General features: G+C 46.9%; 1 protein-coding gene across 1 annotated transcript in view; it reads left to right on the top strand.

The window, feature by feature from the left end:
- The first annotated feature begins 1,376 nt into the window (after nucleotides 1-1,376).
- HS3ST3A1 (heparan sulfate-glucosamine 3-sulfotransferase 3A1) overlaps nucleotides 1,377-17,376 on the top strand; it is a 95,015-nt gene continuing 79,015 nt past the window's right edge. The window contains exon 1 of the mRNA XM_059149342.1: nucleotides 1,377-3,011. Coding sequence (XP_059005325.1) covers nucleotides 2,413-3,011 — 599 coding nt within the window. The 5' untranslated portion in view covers nucleotides 1,377-2,412. The remainder of the gene's footprint in view (nucleotides 3,012-17,376) is intronic.

Below are 17,376 nucleotides of genomic sequence, written 5' to 3' on the forward strand. Positions count from 1 at the left end.
GAGACTCTATAGGCTTTCAGCTTCATTTTAAACTGGACTTTGTTTTTATGTCTTCCTTCTGCAAATCAGACTGAAATATCTAGAGAAAAACTTCACAATATATTACAGCGCAAGACCGTAATAACACAGAACTGGTTTGTCGATATCCAATTTTAGGACACAAAGAGACAGCAGACCCTGGCAGTCCTCGCTGTTCATCCTTGTAAAAGTTCATTGCTTTAAGGCATCGGAAGCTAATAAGCTCTTGGCTGCTTTGTAGAATACGGTGGGATTGGTACTTCATAAACATAGAACCACGTCTGGCAAAGGCACAAATACACCAGCGCCACCCGCCCACAGAGTTAGAATCACTGGATGTTCTTTAAAAGGGTCGGTAGGACTCCCCTGATTTCCACTTCCATGGTGAAATAGAGCACAGGGCGCAGGAAGGCAGGCGAGAAGAAGGCTTGGAAGTCCCAGCAGCGGGCAGCTTAATTCCCTGTGAGGCCCAGGAGCGGTGCTTGCTGGGGGGGGGCGGGGGGGGGGAGTGTCTGGTCAGCGTCTACACTGGGCCCAGAAAGCTGCCAGTGTAACTTAAACGGGTTGGTGCCCAGCGGTCAGGCTACCGCCCACATTGCCTGGCGTCCTGCTGAGACAAGGAAGCTAAGAAATCAGCAACAAATGGAAATGGAATAAAAAACCACCCCATGCAGGGTCCACGGGCCACCTCCCTCCATTAAACAGCAAGGTGATTTGTATCCCTTCCTGACCTACTCTCCGAGGAGCGCGCGAAGAGGATATAGGGTCAGGGGAGGCAAGAGAAAGAGGAAACCGCTGTTTGGGAAAGGATATTTAACTCCTTTACCCAGACGCGTGCGCACACGCCTGTGCGCGCGCGCGCGTCCACACACACCCCTACAAACCCACACGCTGGTACACACAACATAAACAAATTCCTTCATCAAAAGGCATATGGATGTGAAATCGGAGCTTTTTTTTTTTTTTTTTTTTAATTCTTGATTTCTCTCCTTGATTCGTTTATTGGTTCGTTTCCTAAGAGGTTGTTCCTTTCCAGGTCCTGGAGAAACTCTCGATCGTCCTAAACTAATACAAGGCAAAACCGGCAGAAGGAAAGACAAAATAAAATACTGCCGAGAGGCTAAAAGGCTTGCCTCCCGGCCCGCTGCGGACAGTTGGGAGTAGGTGCAAGCCCGAGCGGCCCGGAGGAATTCAGTGCGCCCCAGACAAACGGGGGCGTGGCGTGCCTCGGGGACTGGCAAAGGCCGCCAACAAAACTTCCAAAGGGCCGGGGAGGTGGCAGGGGGCGGGGCAGGGGGGTAGGATGGAGCGACAGAGGCGGGAGCAGGGACTCCGAGGGAGTCAGGGCTGAGCGGAGGCTGCGGGCTGGGTCGGGTGGAAGTCAGGCCCCCGGGGATCCGGCCGGCCCTAGCTGTCACTCAGACTACCCTGGAGCCCCCGCAGACGCCCCGCTCGCCGGAAAGGGGGCGAGGCAGCGGCAGTGCAGGGAGGGTGGAGTGGGGAAGGGGCGTCGCCCCGTTCGCCCCCGCCCTCTCCGATTCATTGGGCCGACGCTGCGGGGTCCGCGCCACCTTTTCTCCATCCCACCGCGTCCGCTCGGCTGCGCTCCTCCGGGGGCCGGTGCGGCCCGGGCCGTTGACGTCACCGCCAAGTTTGCTGCCCTCCGCGCCCCACGTGTGGCAGCGGCGACAGTCGGGAGGCGGCGGGGGAGCGCCTGCGAGCGCAGTGGCGCGGCCGTTGACAGGTCTCGCGCCGCCCAGCTCCGGCACGCCGCTCCCAGGTGGAGACCGAAGGCAGTTTGGAGCAGCCGGGTGCGCGCGAAGAGGGGTGCACGGCCCGCCGCGGGCCTCGGGTTCCCGCTGGGGCAGAGAGAGTCGGTGGGACCTCGCAGCGGGGCGCAGAGGGCGCGCCCGGGCGGCCACGGGCACGAAGGAAGGGACAATCGCTCGCAGCTGTCTGCAGCGCACGGAACTCCGCGGCCCGGGAGCCTTGAGTGCCCTCCCCGTGACCGAGCGAGGGATGCAGGATCGCTGAGCGGAGACCCGCGCCGAGAGGCCGCTCGGGGCCGGCGCTGAGACGCACGCCTTCGCGGCCGCCGCCGCCGCCAGGACCCCCGATCCGGCGACTCTCAGAGAACCGGGGCGACCCCAAGGCTCTGGACTCGGGCGAGTCTAAGACGATGGTTTCTTAAGCACCGCACCACGACCCCCTCCCGCCCCCTCGACCGGAGGCAGGGATCCCGCGCGGGACGCCGGGGGCTCAGTTCCCCCGGGGCAGCTCGCACGGCTGCAGGGACGCACGGGCGATGCGGGGCCCCCCGCAGGAGGTCGCGGCACCCGGCGGAGTCCCGGCCTAGCATGGCCCGCGCGCGGCCCGACGTCGCCTCCGGCTAGGATGGCCCCTCCGGGCCCGGCCAGCGCCCACCCCGCCTCCGCCGAGCCGCTGTCCCGCAGCATCTTCCGGAAGTTCTTGCTCATGCTCTGCTCCCTGCTCACGTCCCTGTACATCTTCTACTGCTTGGCCGAGCGCTGCCAGAGCCTGGCGGGCCCGGCGGTGCGGCTGTCGGGTGGCGGCGACGAGGCGGGGGCCCCGGGACGCGGCGCCCTGGCGGGAGGCCCGAGGGAGCTGGCGGTGTGGCCGGCGGCGGCGCACAGGAAGCGCCTCCTGCAGCTGCGGCAGTGGCGGGGACACCGGCTGCCCGCGCTGCGCGACGACGGCGAGGAGGCGGCCTGGGAAGAGGAGCCCCCCGGGCTGACCGGAGGTCCCGGCGGCTCCGGGGCCGGGAGCAGCGTGGCCGAGGCCCCGCCGGGGACCCTGGCCCTGCTGCTGGACGAAGGCAGCAAGCAGCTGCCGCAGGCTATCATCATCGGCGTGAAGAAGGGCGGCACGCGGGCGCTGCTCGAGTTCCTGCGCGTGCACCCCGACGTGCGCGCCGTGGGCGCCGAGCCCCACTTCTTCGACCGCAGCTACGACAAGGGCCTCGCCTGGTACCGGTGAGCGGTGGGGCGCAGCCGAAGCGCGGGGTGGGGGGACCCCCGCTCCCCTCCCTCTGGGTTTCCTGCAGAGGGCAAAGGGTCCTCAGTGGTTGCTTTAGAGTTGAGGGGTCTCGTCCCCCCGCCCCGTGCCTTCTGCTTCCAGGGAGGTGGGTGTCCAGGAAGACGATGGGAGGGAAATTCTGGCCTTCGTGATTTTTTGTTTAGTCCTGGGGACTTCCTTTCCGTCACACAGCCAATGCCATCTTTTCCTCCTGCTCCCTGAAAGTGACCCTGTTGTTAGCTAAAGGGGGGAAAAAGGAACTTCCTAAGTGAGAAACTTGTTCCCCGATTATTAGCCTTGCAGTCTACTCCATGCGCTCCCCAGAACGCCTAGTTTTTCTTTCTTTCTTATCTGCGGAACTAGCCCCTGCGGCTCCCGCAGTCTTTGCCCTCACGTGTTCATTTACCTTGACCCTTGGCCAGATCATTGTCCAGGGTGGTGAGTAAAATCGAGACTTAGTAAAAGTGTGAAGAACTCGATAGAGTCTAGGTAGTTGGGAAATATATGTCCGCGTAAGTGCCAACAGCCAGTCAGGCTGCTTTAAGGAGGGGCTTCCTGGATAAAATAACTTTTGTTTGTGGTGAGGAATGAGTTTTGGAAAGTGTTCTCTAAATTTAAAGGGAATGCTACCTTGTGTTTTTGGCCTGGCTGAAACTTTCCTAAAGATCTTCAAACAATTCTCTTTACACAAGAGGTAGCCAATTTTTTTTTTCCTTAAAAGAAGAAAAGGGGGAAAAATAAGTGTACTAGTTACATTGTGAAAAAGCCTCCTAATAAAAGTTTAGGAAACAAGTCTGATTCGGATCTCAATCTTAAATTTGCCAGTCTTCTCAAATTTAGACTACCATTAGTAATGGAATCAGCCAAACACCAATAAATCCTGGTGTCACCTGGATTTTATTTGCCATAAAGTATTGGCTTGTTTCTTTCCTCTGAGAACAACCAAAAATCACGTGGCCGGAATTTTCATTTTAGGAAGTCTCATCTTGTTCATTAAGCATGCATTCTCTGTTATTTTAACTGAAAGGACATTGGGAAAGTGATAGCACAATTTAGATATATTTCAAAAGTCCACTAAACAAATAATTCATCTCCCAAACAGAAATGGACATGATCTGACAAGTTTATTTACTTGAGCCTGGTCAGGCCTACCCCCAGGTTGATTTCGGGAGCCGAATTTACAGTAACCCAACTTAGGAGAAAACATTGGGTCCTAAAAGTCAAGTTCAAACATTAAACACTTTTAAAACAGTAACTTTCCATTTGTTAGAAAGAAAAACAAACAACCTTCCTCAATATAGAATATATATCATTTAAAATCATCAGGCACTTAAAAAATCCCCCTGTGTTTCTATCATTTATGTTGTATCCTCTGGGAAGTTCTTATAAAAATGACCTGTTGAATCTGAAAACAACAGGTCCTTCTTTTTAGCACAAAGGCAGCTCTGTTTTTTCCATCAAGGACACAAGAAAGAAGTGATTAAAGACCCCTAAAACTCTTATCTATAGCCGTTTGCATTGAATTGGGCCTCGTATAGTGCTGGAAAGGAACACATTTCAAGTCAGTTTCACAAAAGGCCTAAGACAATGTTTGGCTGTGAGGTGCCATTAAATTCGTGAAATATTTAGTACTAAAACCCTTTATTTTCGTTTTGCCATATAGACCCTATTTCCACAAAGTAGGATTGTTTCTTCTTATTCCAGAAATGAGTATTTGAGGGCACAGGATATCTACAGACCTGGATCTTATTTTCTGTGAGCCTTTCTAAGCTCATGTAAAAGAAGGAAGGTTTCAAGGTAACTAGAAACACAAGTACTAACCAAAAAAAAAAAAAAAAAAAAAAAAAAAAAAAAAAGGGGGACGAAGAAGAAAGGAAAGAGTTATAAACTTTTAGGTCACTCTCTCTTTTGGAAACTAGATGCACGCTGTAAAGTAAATCTCTCCTTGGATTGTTTCTGCTGGATTCCAGCAGAAGAGTGTTATAAAGCAATTTATGGTAGTTACAAAAATAACTGTACGGTAGACTTCATGGTTTGCTGAATTTAATTTTCTAAGTGTCGGAGCAATGTCTTTGTTTTACCTTTTGCAATGGTTTTTATTGGATGCATAAATTTAAGTTGAACTCAATTACATATAAAACTCTTACTTAAAAAAAAAACCCTCCACCTATGCAGCCTGGATTATACAATTATTTAATGAAATTTTGCCACAGTTCTCTTTCATCTTGGCTCTGAACTTGGGAGTTTGATGTTTGCGAGAGAAACTGAAGACTATGAAAAAAAAATCTCTTGTACGGAATACTACTTAAACCTATATTAAGCGCATGTTACTGCTTGTGTTTAGCTAGTATTTACAGTTAGGGATTTAGTGAGACCTTCCTGAGTTAGCCCCAAATTTGTAAGATGGGATTTTTGACCACATACTGCTGACTCCCTGCCCCCCCCCCCAACATGAACAGAAAGAAAACGGCAGCGTTTGCACCCTGAAGTGAATTATGGAAGAAAAAAGTGTGTAAAATATTTTGTAGATGCTCATTGACATGGGACAGTCCTATATGTCCACGCGTGCGTTTTTTCCCCTGGTGACATCTCACAGTTGGCCATAATAGTTCGTTGTGGCAGTGCCCCCTACTGTCCAGACAAAGGGAGAAGTGTGTTGCGAGGAAGGCAGAGGGAAAAGCCTTGGAGAATGAGTTTGAGAATGAAAACAAGGAGGACACCATGGCTGGGCTGTTTTGGTAAATTTCCCTTGTAAATTTCCACTGTGAGAAAACATAAAGTACTTTTCAAATTGCACTGGGAGACCAGTATAATCAATTTCTTTCTTCCAGCAGGTTGGTCGTAAAGGCAAGAAAGTGAGTTCTTTTCAAAATCCCTTAAGAAAGGAAGTTACTCTGAATTGGTTTAAGATGTCCTAATGTTATTCTAGAACAAGTGAAAACAGGCTGATATTTATATGCCAGGAAATTTATTAATGATCACAGGGGATGCTTCACCCCAGTCTTCTGCATGTGAATGAAACTCCACCCTGATAGGGTTTTAAAAAACATTCCACATTACTTAATTTAGCAGACATGATACCAGTGCAACAAATGTTTGTGGCTTGCATGTCATGGGAAAGCAATGCTTTGCAGTGAACAGTCTGCATTTCCATTGTATGGGTGAAGGGTTCATAAAGGAACGTAGGGGATTGTTGCATTCACTTTAAAACTCGGGATCCTTTTCTGGAATGTCAGATGCCTCTATGGTAGTTCAAAAGCAGGTTAGAAGTCATTAAGAAGGCCTCCCTCTCCCTGTGTATTTCTGCGCCAGCAAGGTGTGTTATGTTGGTTTTTTTTTTTTTTTTTAAATATTTTATTTATTTATTTGACAGAGAGAGATCACAAGTAGGCAGAGAGGCAGGCAGAGAGAGAGAGAGGAGGAAGCAGGCTCTCCGTTGAGCAGAGAGCCCGATGCGGGACTTGATCCCAGGACCCTGAGATCATGACCTGAGCTGAAGGCAGCGGCTTAACCCACTGAGCCACTCAGGCGCCCCATGTTGGTTTTTTTTGTTGTTGTTAGACAAACGATACCTATTTATAAAGTATTGAAGATATATGTGTACCCACACATATATGTGTATATATAAATAACGCTATTATTTTCTATAACGTTTCCGTCTCGTTTCGAATTTGGGGGCAAGAGAGTAAGTGTTCCGTGTTTCTGAAAGTGCTAGCACTTTATGTGTTCATGTGTTTTCTTCAGGAATACTGGATAATTTGAGTGGAGAAGAATATCACTAAAATATTTTACTGTATAGCATCCAGGAAGATCAAAGATCACTCAACTTGGGGTTTAGGAGTTGGTTCTCTTCTCCCCCATGTCCACCCCAACGCCATCAAAATTATAAAATTTTCTGGCCTCTAATGATCATTGCCTTGTTTTCCAAATCCACTGAGGAGGCAGATGGAACAGAGGAACTTTCAGTTCCTATCAGGAGAAACCGGCCTTTCTTAGCAGCTGGGAGCAGCTGCAAAGTACCTCCATGTACAGTTTCCCACCCTCCCAAGCGACGAGCCCCTTCTGCACGAAGGGGTGGAAATGAAATTCGAGCCAAGGGAGCTGCAGAGTCTGGCCACCCATGCAAGGTCATAAGGACTGAAGTCCAAAGAGAGCTCTTCTGTCCTTAGAGAAGAGTTAAGAACAGTGGAAAGGGATGTGGGGTGAGGAGGAAAGCGGGCAGAAGTTGCTTTGGATAGCGAGTCTAGGGTGCTCGTCTACAGGGGGAGAGGGTGCAATTTCTCTTGGGCATAAGAGTTCCCAGGAGCTCTCAGGGACGATACACTCTATCCCCCCAGAGGCTGCAAACAGCTCCTTTGAGAAGCCACCGGGCTGTCATTTTGTTAGCTGAACATCTCCGCTCTGGGCTTAGCATCCCAGTAGATGCCTCCCAGCAATACCAGTTCAGACAGCCCAGTTCCCGTGAGTATGTGTGTGTGTCCAAGTGTGCGGGTAAGAACAGGCACTGCATAGGTGTATAAAGTGATGGAATTAGGAACAGGCAAGTTACTAAGTTACTGTCGAACTCCCGAGCACTATCAGACACTCAGGATATGCAACAGGCATATGCAAACAGCAACAACAAAAACCATGTTTGTTATGTCCTGGAATGGGGAATACCTCGCATGCCCCAATATTCCTGTATAACAATGAGATTTATCGTGTGCGGATACGTTTCATGTGAAAGGCATAACTGTCTTGGAGCAAAAAATGCTCCATAATATGGTCCTCTGCCCTCCCCTTGAAAAGAGAACCCTCCAGCCAAAATATGTGTCTCGTATACATAAGTCTGTTGATTGGCCAGCAAGGCATACATGCCGGATCTGTGTTTCGGAGGGGGTCATGGGAATAAAATAATAAGCCTGTGCAATTAATGACATGAGGGGGCTAACCTTACATAGACCAGATGCTCACATTGCGAGGGGAAGAGTGTCACAGAGCAAACAAACCTCCTTGATATAAACAACGAAAGGGCCTCCCATCTCTAAGGGGGGAACCATGTGAACAACTGCAAATTGCAATTAACCATCAGTCCAACTGCCGGGTCCTGCTGGGAATTTAATGCATTTAGCACTTTTCCTTAGGGGGAGGACGTCTTCCTCCCCCAAGTAATAGTAACTTGGCTGATAAAAAGTGTCCTTTCGGGGTGCCTGCGTGGCTCAGTGGTTTAAAAAGTGTCCTTTCTTGGTACGTTTCCAGGTGATCCTAGACTCCCTGCTTTTCGAAAATTGGTTTCTGCTGGGGTGATGAGTTACAATAGTGAAAATGAGATTTCTTTCTGAAGCTATGCCTCTAATAGGGAATCAGAGTGGTACTGTAACTGCATAATGTTATAACTTCCTGCTCCTCGCATTTGTGACAGTGTCTTAAGGTGCTGCACAGCACGTTTGCTAATTTGATACAGTTTTAAGAATCTTGGTGGCAGATCGTGATACAGTTAACAGGTAAACCTGTGTGAAACCAGAACTGAGAAATTGAGGAAATGCAGAGGTCAGTGACCTGACCTGAAGCGTCTTCCCAGTTGCTGGTCTCTGGTGATGCAACACTTGATTTTTTTTTTTTTTTTTTGCATTAGTCAGAAAAGTCATGACCACTGTGCTGCCCCGTGATCCCTTGAGGACAGTATCCCAAAAGTCCAGGCTTGACCTGTTTCAGAAGCTGTCAGATGACAGTAAATGTTAAAAAAAGAAAAAAAGAAAAAAAAGAGGGAGTGTTCATTATGAATGAAATTTAGTACTTGCCACGAGCTGTGTGATTTTCTTGCACAGTTGAAAAATAGAATCCTTTTTTGCAGACGGTGGAGGGCAGCCCACTGTGGAGGTGACATGTAGCGCCACCTAGTGGGAGGGAGAGTCAGCAAGGGACCAAGGCGGAGGCTTGAACTTGGAAAAACCTCAGTTACCAGAGAGAAAGTGCTGTCTTAATTAGGGAAAGCGGGACAGGTCACCTTGGGTAGCACCTGGAGTGCGGATCGCCTGTCTCGCGTGGCTGAGCTGTGCTTTGCCTGTCTGAGCTCACTTCTTCTAGGCAAGGAGTTTATTCTTTGGAGAGAAATAAAAGAGACTTGCCTTCACCATAAACCTCAGAAACAAGATATAAATGATTAGGAGATTTTTATTAGAAATGCGCATGAGTGAAAAGGAACACCAGATGCCCCAGATTAGTTTCGTTAGTGTGTCTTGCCTCTGTTTCTGAAAGCCGGCCTCAAATGAAAATACTTCCAGATGATTTTATTTTGACAGCAGTAATGCAGCCTTATTCCTTCCCCTGCGGTGTACAGGCTCTAGGAGAGTCTTAGGAGAGTCCCCAGATTCCTAACAGGCACCACATAGAAGCATGTTTAATCCCGAATGCACGGAGACACACTATGAAGTTCCCACGCACAGGGGATGGTGTCACAGGAGGTTGCTTTCAGAGTCCCAAAGAGAGAATCCTTCCTGGGACTGCAGCTCCTCTGTGCCCCGGGGAGGGCAGGTTGGGGGACAGGGGCGGTGGTCAGGTGAAAGTTACGCAGGGAGGAGGGAAAATATAGGAACACTACAGAGGAGATCCTGGCAGACCCCATTATAGCCAGGAGTTAAGGTTAACACCGCCTTTTTATCACATGGAGATCGTGCAGATCAGAGACAAGAGACTAACCACTAGTGACTAAACACTGTGTGCCACCCTTGATTAGATCCCGATGGAAGAATGGGAATTATAGGGCTAGTTTGTTCATGGAATGATACCAAGCTGGGGTTTGATCATGGTACGAGAATAATGTGAGATGCTAACTTTAGGGGAGTCTGGGTGGAGGGGTATCTGAGAATTTTCTGCACTTTTTTTTTTTTTTTTAATTTTTGTAGAGAGAGAGCGCACGCATGAGCAGGGGGGAGGGTCAGAGGGAAGATGCCCAACAGTCAGGCGGCTCAATCCCAAGACCCCGGGATCATGACCTGAGCCAAAGGCAGACGTTTCACCAACTGAGCCACCCAGGTACCCTGGTGGTTTTTTTTTTTTTTAACTGTCTTGCTATCTAATACTCCTTTAAAACCAAATAAAAAATAGCCACATCCACAAAGAAGAGGGAGGAGATGCCTTATGGCATCATGGGCGAGGGCTCTGATTGCAGGACTCCTCTGCTCTGCCCACCGGCTCCCGTCTCTGCCCTGTTCCTTCTTTCCTTCAGAAGGCCCCCGGCGTGGGCCTGCCAACACCGCTCGCTTCCAGACATGCTGATCCTTCCCTCAGCTCATTCCCCAGTAGAACCGGCTCCCGGCTCCCCTCCTAGTCTCCTGTCCCTGAAACAAACACAGAGACTGTTTCATGTTTCCTTGCTTCTCTTCTCTTAGGGCTGGTGCATGTCAATGTGAAGACAAAATAAAAAGTCACCCACCCCGACTGAATCCTGCTTGTTCTGAAACTTTGGTGATGTCCAGGACAGGTTTAGAGAGCACAGAGAATGGCAGTTAGGGGTCACAGGCAAATCCGTCGTGGGCGTCTGGCTTTTTGGCTGCAGCATAGGAGAAGCGGTTGTTCAGTAGGGAAGCTGGTCATGGGGCTGACTGGTTACTCTCGTGGCTGAGGTCTGGCATGTCTCAGATCTTCTTGCCAGCTTCCCTTTTCTGTCTGCTCACTTGACCTGGTGCCTTTGGTTTACACACCGTGGCTTAGGGGACCAGGCGTGGGAGCAACACAGACACGGAGCGATCCCAGGTTTCAAGGACAAGGAAGGACCGGAGAAAATCTAGCTTCTAGAACACTGGAGAACCAGGACCTGGGCACCCAGGGGGGTTCTTTCCGCTGGGACTACTGAGCCTGGATGTCCCGCGCACCATCAGATTCAAACATTCCGCGTGGGGGACACCCTCCTGGCATTTTCTGCTTCTGGTTTTAAAAACACAGTTGTGCATTGGAGATTCCGGTTTACCAGAGTAATGAAAATTTCCCTTGAAACATTGCCTTTGATATTTTTAACAACTGTAAAAATAGTGTTATCCACATTACATCTTTACTTAAGCAAAACAAAATCGGGCGTACTGACTCTTGAGACACGAAAAACCTAGTGTTTCCTTTTAGTCGTTATTCTCTTTCCTGATTGGATCAGTTTTTTTGTTTTTTAGAGACCTAGAGAGTGGTGGGGAGGGGCAGAGGGAGAGGGAGGGGGAGACTCCTATTAAACAGACTCCACAGACCCCAGCACAGAGCCCCACGCAAGGCTTGATCTCAAGACCCTGTGACCATGACCTGAGCCAAAATCAGGAGTCAGGAGGCTTAACCAACGGAGCCACCCCAGTGCCCCACTGACTGGATTAGTTTTATGAACCCGTTTTGTGCAAAGAGCAGGCTACTAATGCTTGTGTAGATAGGACAATTTCTGTGATTGAATACCATTCTCCACTTGGGTGTTGGCATCTTTCCATCATAGTCGCTCTATACTTTTCTTCGTGCGTTTTGAACCTTTCTTAAAAATGGCAAAATATTTGAACCTTGAAATGGACATTTGATGAAATATCTCCTCCTAGTCTCTCGTCCATTGATTTCTGCTCTGCTCTTTCTTGCCTTTCTTCTGCTAACTTTGGGTGTGGAGGTTCTTTTCCTAGTTTCTTGAGATGTCACGTTAGGTTGCTCATTTGAGAACTTTCTTTCCTCTTAACTTAGGCACTCGTTGCTCTAAACTTCGTCTTAAACCTGCTTTAAGAGTATCTCTCCGTATCTCTCCATATCCATAATATTTCCAGTTTTCCCCTTGTTATTGATCACTAGTTTCACACCATTTTGTTGGAAAAGATACTTGGCATGGTTTCAGTCTTCTTAAGTTTGTGAATACTTGTGTCGTGGACCAGCACATGATGCGTCCTGGAGAACATTCTTCGTGTGCTGGAGATGAATCTATATTTTTGCTACTCTGGTTGGAATGATCTGTGTATGTCTGTGAGGTCCAGCTGGTCTAAAGGATCGTCAAGGTCAGTGTTTCCTTTTTGATCTTCTTTCTGGACGGACGATCTTTTATTTTAAATGGACGGGAATGATTTAGTGACGTTTGGTGAGGCCTTACCTTGTGCTGGATGTTACCGCATGTAGTCTGGATATCTTATTAATATGATGACTGTTATTAGATAAATCCTATCACTTTTTGCCTTCTAGAGATCAGGAAAGAGAAGCCCAGAAAGGTGAAGTAATTTGTCCAAGGTCATACAGCCAAGTCAGTGGTAGAGCTGTGCGGGATCCTGGGCCAGCCCCTCCCCACCAGGGTATTTTGATGGGTTCTCAGAATTACCCCTTGTGGTTCTGCCAGTGGCTCCAAGATTGTGGGGATGGAAAGGCTGCCCATAGGATGGGACATGTCTGATCCTGGTCTTGGACCTTTCATTAGAAAATTGGGCAACGTACCAACATATGGTTGGAAAAATAAATTTTTCAAGGTAGTTCTAGACCTTTGTGAATCTTTTAATCTGTATGGAAAAACTAAACCACTTGCGTGTTTGCTCAACTTCTCTCTCTCCATTTTTTTTTTTTTTTTTTTTAACAAAAGTAATCTGATGACGAAGTCCATCTTCCTGAGCATAGCAAAATCCTGGCCGTTCACTTGGTCCCCCCCCCAACCCGTTAAATACAAACAATTTAACTATGAGAACTAAAAAACAAAAAAACAAAACCTCTTAACTATGAAGTGGTCCACATGAGTAAGTTTCCTCCTCAACGGCTGTATGGGAAACCCAAGATGGTGTTGGACAAGCAGTCGGAAGGCTGGGAAGGCTGCTTGCTGCGTGTGGCAGTTGGGGCCGAGTGAGCTGGGGGCTGTGTCTGGTGGCTCCCCTCATCCTGTCATTATGTCCCGTCCCGTCATTGCCTTTAAGAATCCACTGAACACGTGCCTGGTCCTCCTGAGTAAGGCTGAGTCACTGCCAACGTCCTGATTTCTCACTGTTCCCTGTGTGTGTACATTTTTTCTCCCTCTCTCCCTCCCCCTCCCATTCTTCCTTCCTTCCTTGATTTTATTTATTTGGGAGAGAGACCGAGAGAACAGGGGTGAAGAGCACGGGGAGAGGGAGAAGCAGACTCCCCATGGAGCAGGGAGCCCGATGATGCTGATGATGCCGGGGCTTGATTCCAGGACCCTGAGATCATGACCTGAGCTGAAGGCAGATTAACCGACTGAGCCTCCCAGGAGCCCCCCTGTGTACACCTTTTGATTGACGTTTCTTTTTTTTTTTTAATTAATTGAGGTATGTTAATACTGCCCATCAGGGCACAGCCTAATTGTCACCCCAAAGCATGATTCTGTCTATCTTCATTATTTTATTAATCACCATCATCTAATTGTTTTGCTAGCAGCCGGTCATCATGAGCACCAAGCCCTTTACTCTAGCGGTCAGGTCATTGCTTCGTAAGACATCACTGGTGATGTGAATTTCCTTTGGTTCCAGCCGGATAGGATCATAGACTTCAAAGGTTGCTGGAGTCAGAGGGTATCTGGGAAATAAAGATTGTCTTGTTTACAAAGGGTCCGCCATGCCTTGCTCAATGTTCAGCTAAAAGACAAGAAGGGGCTTCTAATTCTGCACTACCGTTCTGGAGAGTACAATTAAGAAACAATTTGGGGCGCCTGGGTAGCTCAGTGGGTTAAAGCCTCTGCCTTAGGCTCAGGTCATAATCCCAGGGTCCTGAGATCGAGCCCCACATCGGGTTCTCTGCTCAGCGGGGAGCCTGCTTCCCTTCCTCTCTGCCTACTTGTGATCTCTGTCAAATAAAGAAAATCTTTAAAAAAAAAAAAAAAAAAAAAAGGAAAGAAAGAAACAATTCTGTGTCCAGAAGATACAAATTCGGTTTTGGAGACTTGGCAACTATGACAGAAAAGTTCCAGAGAATGGAACAAGTTACAGCATTACATTTTGCTCTTTCCAGAATGCATGATTTAAAGCATTGAATTGAATTGAGTCAACAGTCAATTTGTCTTTCAGTGGCTGGTTTTCATCTCAGATGACTTACTTCCCCAATATTTTGGTGCATATAGATTTGGGGACCCAGATAGCATGATTGGCTTGTGGATCCTCATGAGTAATTTGTATTTTATGGTTGGTGCCTGCTTGGTAAAGATTAGTAGGGAAAATTGTAGTACCGACAGGAAGAAGTTTGCTTTTTCTTTCTTCTTCTTCTTTTTTTTTTAAGTTTGCCTTTTCTCTCTTGAGTGTTCAGAGTAGGAAGTAATCAATCAAATTATGAGAATAAAATTCCTTTACCCGTTTTCAGTGTTCTTACTTGGATTAGATCTCTCCTTTCGATAAGAAATATCAAAGTTGCCAGGCTGGTTTGAAGGACCAAGTCAAAAACGATGAATGTGTTTGGTATGGTCATAAATCTTTGCAGATTCTTACAAAGTTCATGTAGTTTTAAAAAAGAAAACCAAACCAAAAAATGGGTTAAGCTATAACCAAAGCTAATTGTGTGCCTCATCATCTTTCCAAACAGGAGCCTCATCTGTTCTACCTTGATAGGTTAGAAGGTTGTGGCTCTAGGAAAATGCTACAGAGATGACATTATTTTATTTCCCAAACACAGCTTTTGAGCAAACAAAATCTGGCCTCTGTTTCTTTTTTTTTTCTTTTTCTTCTTTTTTTTTTAAATTTCCTGGTAGACTCTTAATTATTCTTGTTATTTGATCAAATGCTGTGGGTTTTTCTTTGCTTGCTTTCTTTCTTCTTCCTTTTTTTTTTTTTAGAAGTAAAAGAAGAAAAGCTACTTGTTTTTCTTTCTAATGAGATCTCACTCTTTCTTCTATGTGTGGGAGGATTTGGGATACAAAAGTATCTGTTAAAAAAGTCTCCCCAAAGCCAGAGGGTTAGTAGAAAGCCCTGCTATGGTTTAATGATGGAAACAAAACAAATTGGATCTGTTTTATATTTATCTTGGGGGGAGGTCATGGGGAGCTAATGCCTGTGATGAAAATTCTTGGGATTTTCAGGTGCATTTGCCCTGTGGCAGAGGGTGGGGAGTTGGCAGGAATCGCTTCTCAGCTTTAGCTGGTGGTTACCAAGTAAGAAAGTCGACTCATTATTGCCATGCCCTCTGATTTTTCAGAATAATCTCGGAATACTGACTTTTTAAAAAACATAATTGAGAAATGACATAATGATCATGAGAAACCCAAAACAGTCCTAAAAACAAAATTGTATGTTGGGGGGAGCTGGTTAGTCTCATCTGAAGGTGAATGGTGGCTAGTTAATAACCTTTGGTCTGCGGTGGAGATGGAAGAAAGACCATCAAAAAAGCTGGGGTTAAACCCAGAGTTTCCTAAACTGTGAGTCATAAGACATGAATTTATAATAAAATCCATAGTTATTTTTTTTAAGATTTTATTTGACACAATCAGAGAGGGAACACAAGCAGGGGAAGTGGGAGAGGGAGAAGAACAGAGAGCCCGATGTGGGGCTCGATCCTAGGACCCTGGGATCATGACCTGACCCGAAGGCAGGCGCCCAACAACTGAACCATCCAGGGCACCCCCATTGTTAGTTTTTTAAATAAAAGGCACTACGATAGGATGAAATAGGAGTGTTGATCCCATATAGTAATAAGCAAGACAAGGGTTATCTTGACAAAATTGGTTCCGATGTTTATATAGGCATAGATGAGTGGGTGTAGAGAGGGTTAGGTGTAAAATGTATTTGTTACAGTGCCTCTTGATGGGGAAAAACGTTTGGAAGATGCTGGCTAATGTGAGCAGAAGTCCTGTTAGAGAAATCCAAAATGAATGTGCTTCCGGGTCTCTCGAGAAACTAAGTGGGAGTCGTGCTCCAAGCTGTGGAATCACCACCTTAGGCTTCTTCAACCTTGTTATCTCCAGGGCGTGAAGCTCTCTGCCTGCCTCGAGAGAGACTGACTGCTAATTTATGAAAAACTGGCCCTTGGGTCAGAGGTCAGCAATATACTATCAGAGGGCCTGATAGTAAATATTTTAGGTACACACACACACACACACACACCGAAATGCCATGGGCGGAAGCTCTCAACCCTTGAGCCATACTTTTGTCCTGGAAAAAGCACCCTGAGTTAGTGAATAAATGAACAGTCTGGACTGTGTTCCGATAAAACTTTATTTGCCAAAACAGATCTTTGGCTCACTGCCAAAAGTTTGCAGCCTTCAAGGGTGGGCGCAAGGCTTCGAACTGGTTGATTTCCCTTTCTTTACTTAATCTTGTTACTGGCTGGTGAGTGGCCTCCACCGACCTTCATGGCCGCCATGCGCGCATGGTGTGGAAGTAACCTTGCACCTGAACCCAGCTCAGACAGAGCAGAGCTCCTCCTACCTGCAGAGCAGTGAACTGCGGAAAGTTGGGTGAGATCTGCAGGTTTAGGATGGTGGCATTTCACGTCAACGGAGCTGATCATACACTCAACTACACACATTTTTTTTTGGAAGAGAGACCACATGAACAAAAATCAAAAGGAACCTTTGGTCATTTTTCCAAAAATCTTAAGAATCTGTTCTGATGTTTCCTTGACCTTGTACTTGAGTGCATTTTCTGTTGATAGATCTACCCCTGTGTCTCCATTTTCCCTTTAGTCTTCTGGGTACCCAGTGCATCCTGCAAAGCCTTTAGAGGGAGGACACCAGGAGGTCATACTTCCCCAGCTTATCACCGTTAGGAGAAAGCATCCTGCCTTGTGGTTGAATTCAGTATTGTCTTTGCAGATGAGGGGTGAGACATCATGGCTGGAACCAAGCATGGGGAAAGAGTTGTGAGGATTAGTAATTGGTGTGTGTGGGGAGATGGGCTTTCTTCTAGATCAGCGCTAACAGAAATATAATGGGAGGGGCGCTTGGGTGGCTCTGTCGGTTAAGTCTCCGATGCTTGACCTCAGCTCGGGTCTTGATCTCAGAGTTACGAGTTCAAGCCCCACATTGGGCTCCTTCCTTGCTGGGTGTGGAGTCTACTTAAAAATATATATAATATATTTATAATAATAATCAATGTCAAATTAAGTATTTATCATTTAATGATAAATGATTAATATTAATGATCATTTATTGATTGTTAAATTAGATGGCAATTTATATAAATAATTATTAATATTATAATGAATATTATACATAATAGTATATATATAAATGGGAACCACATTGGGCATATTAAATTTTCTAGGGGCCACCTTATAAGTAAGACTTAAGGGGTGAAATTAATTTCAGTAATATTTTGATTGAAAGCCAAGATGTCAGAAATATGGTAATTTCAACAGGTGATCAAAAACAAAGCCTTCTAGATGAGCTATTTTGCATTTTTCCTGCGGAGTCTTCCAAAT

Source organism: Mustela lutreola, chromosome 15, assembly GCF_030435805.1.
Source record: "Mustela lutreola isolate mMusLut2 chromosome 15, mMusLut2.pri, whole genome shotgun sequence".
Lineage (NCBI taxonomy): Eukaryota > Metazoa > Chordata > Mammalia > Carnivora > Mustelidae > Mustela > Mustela lutreola.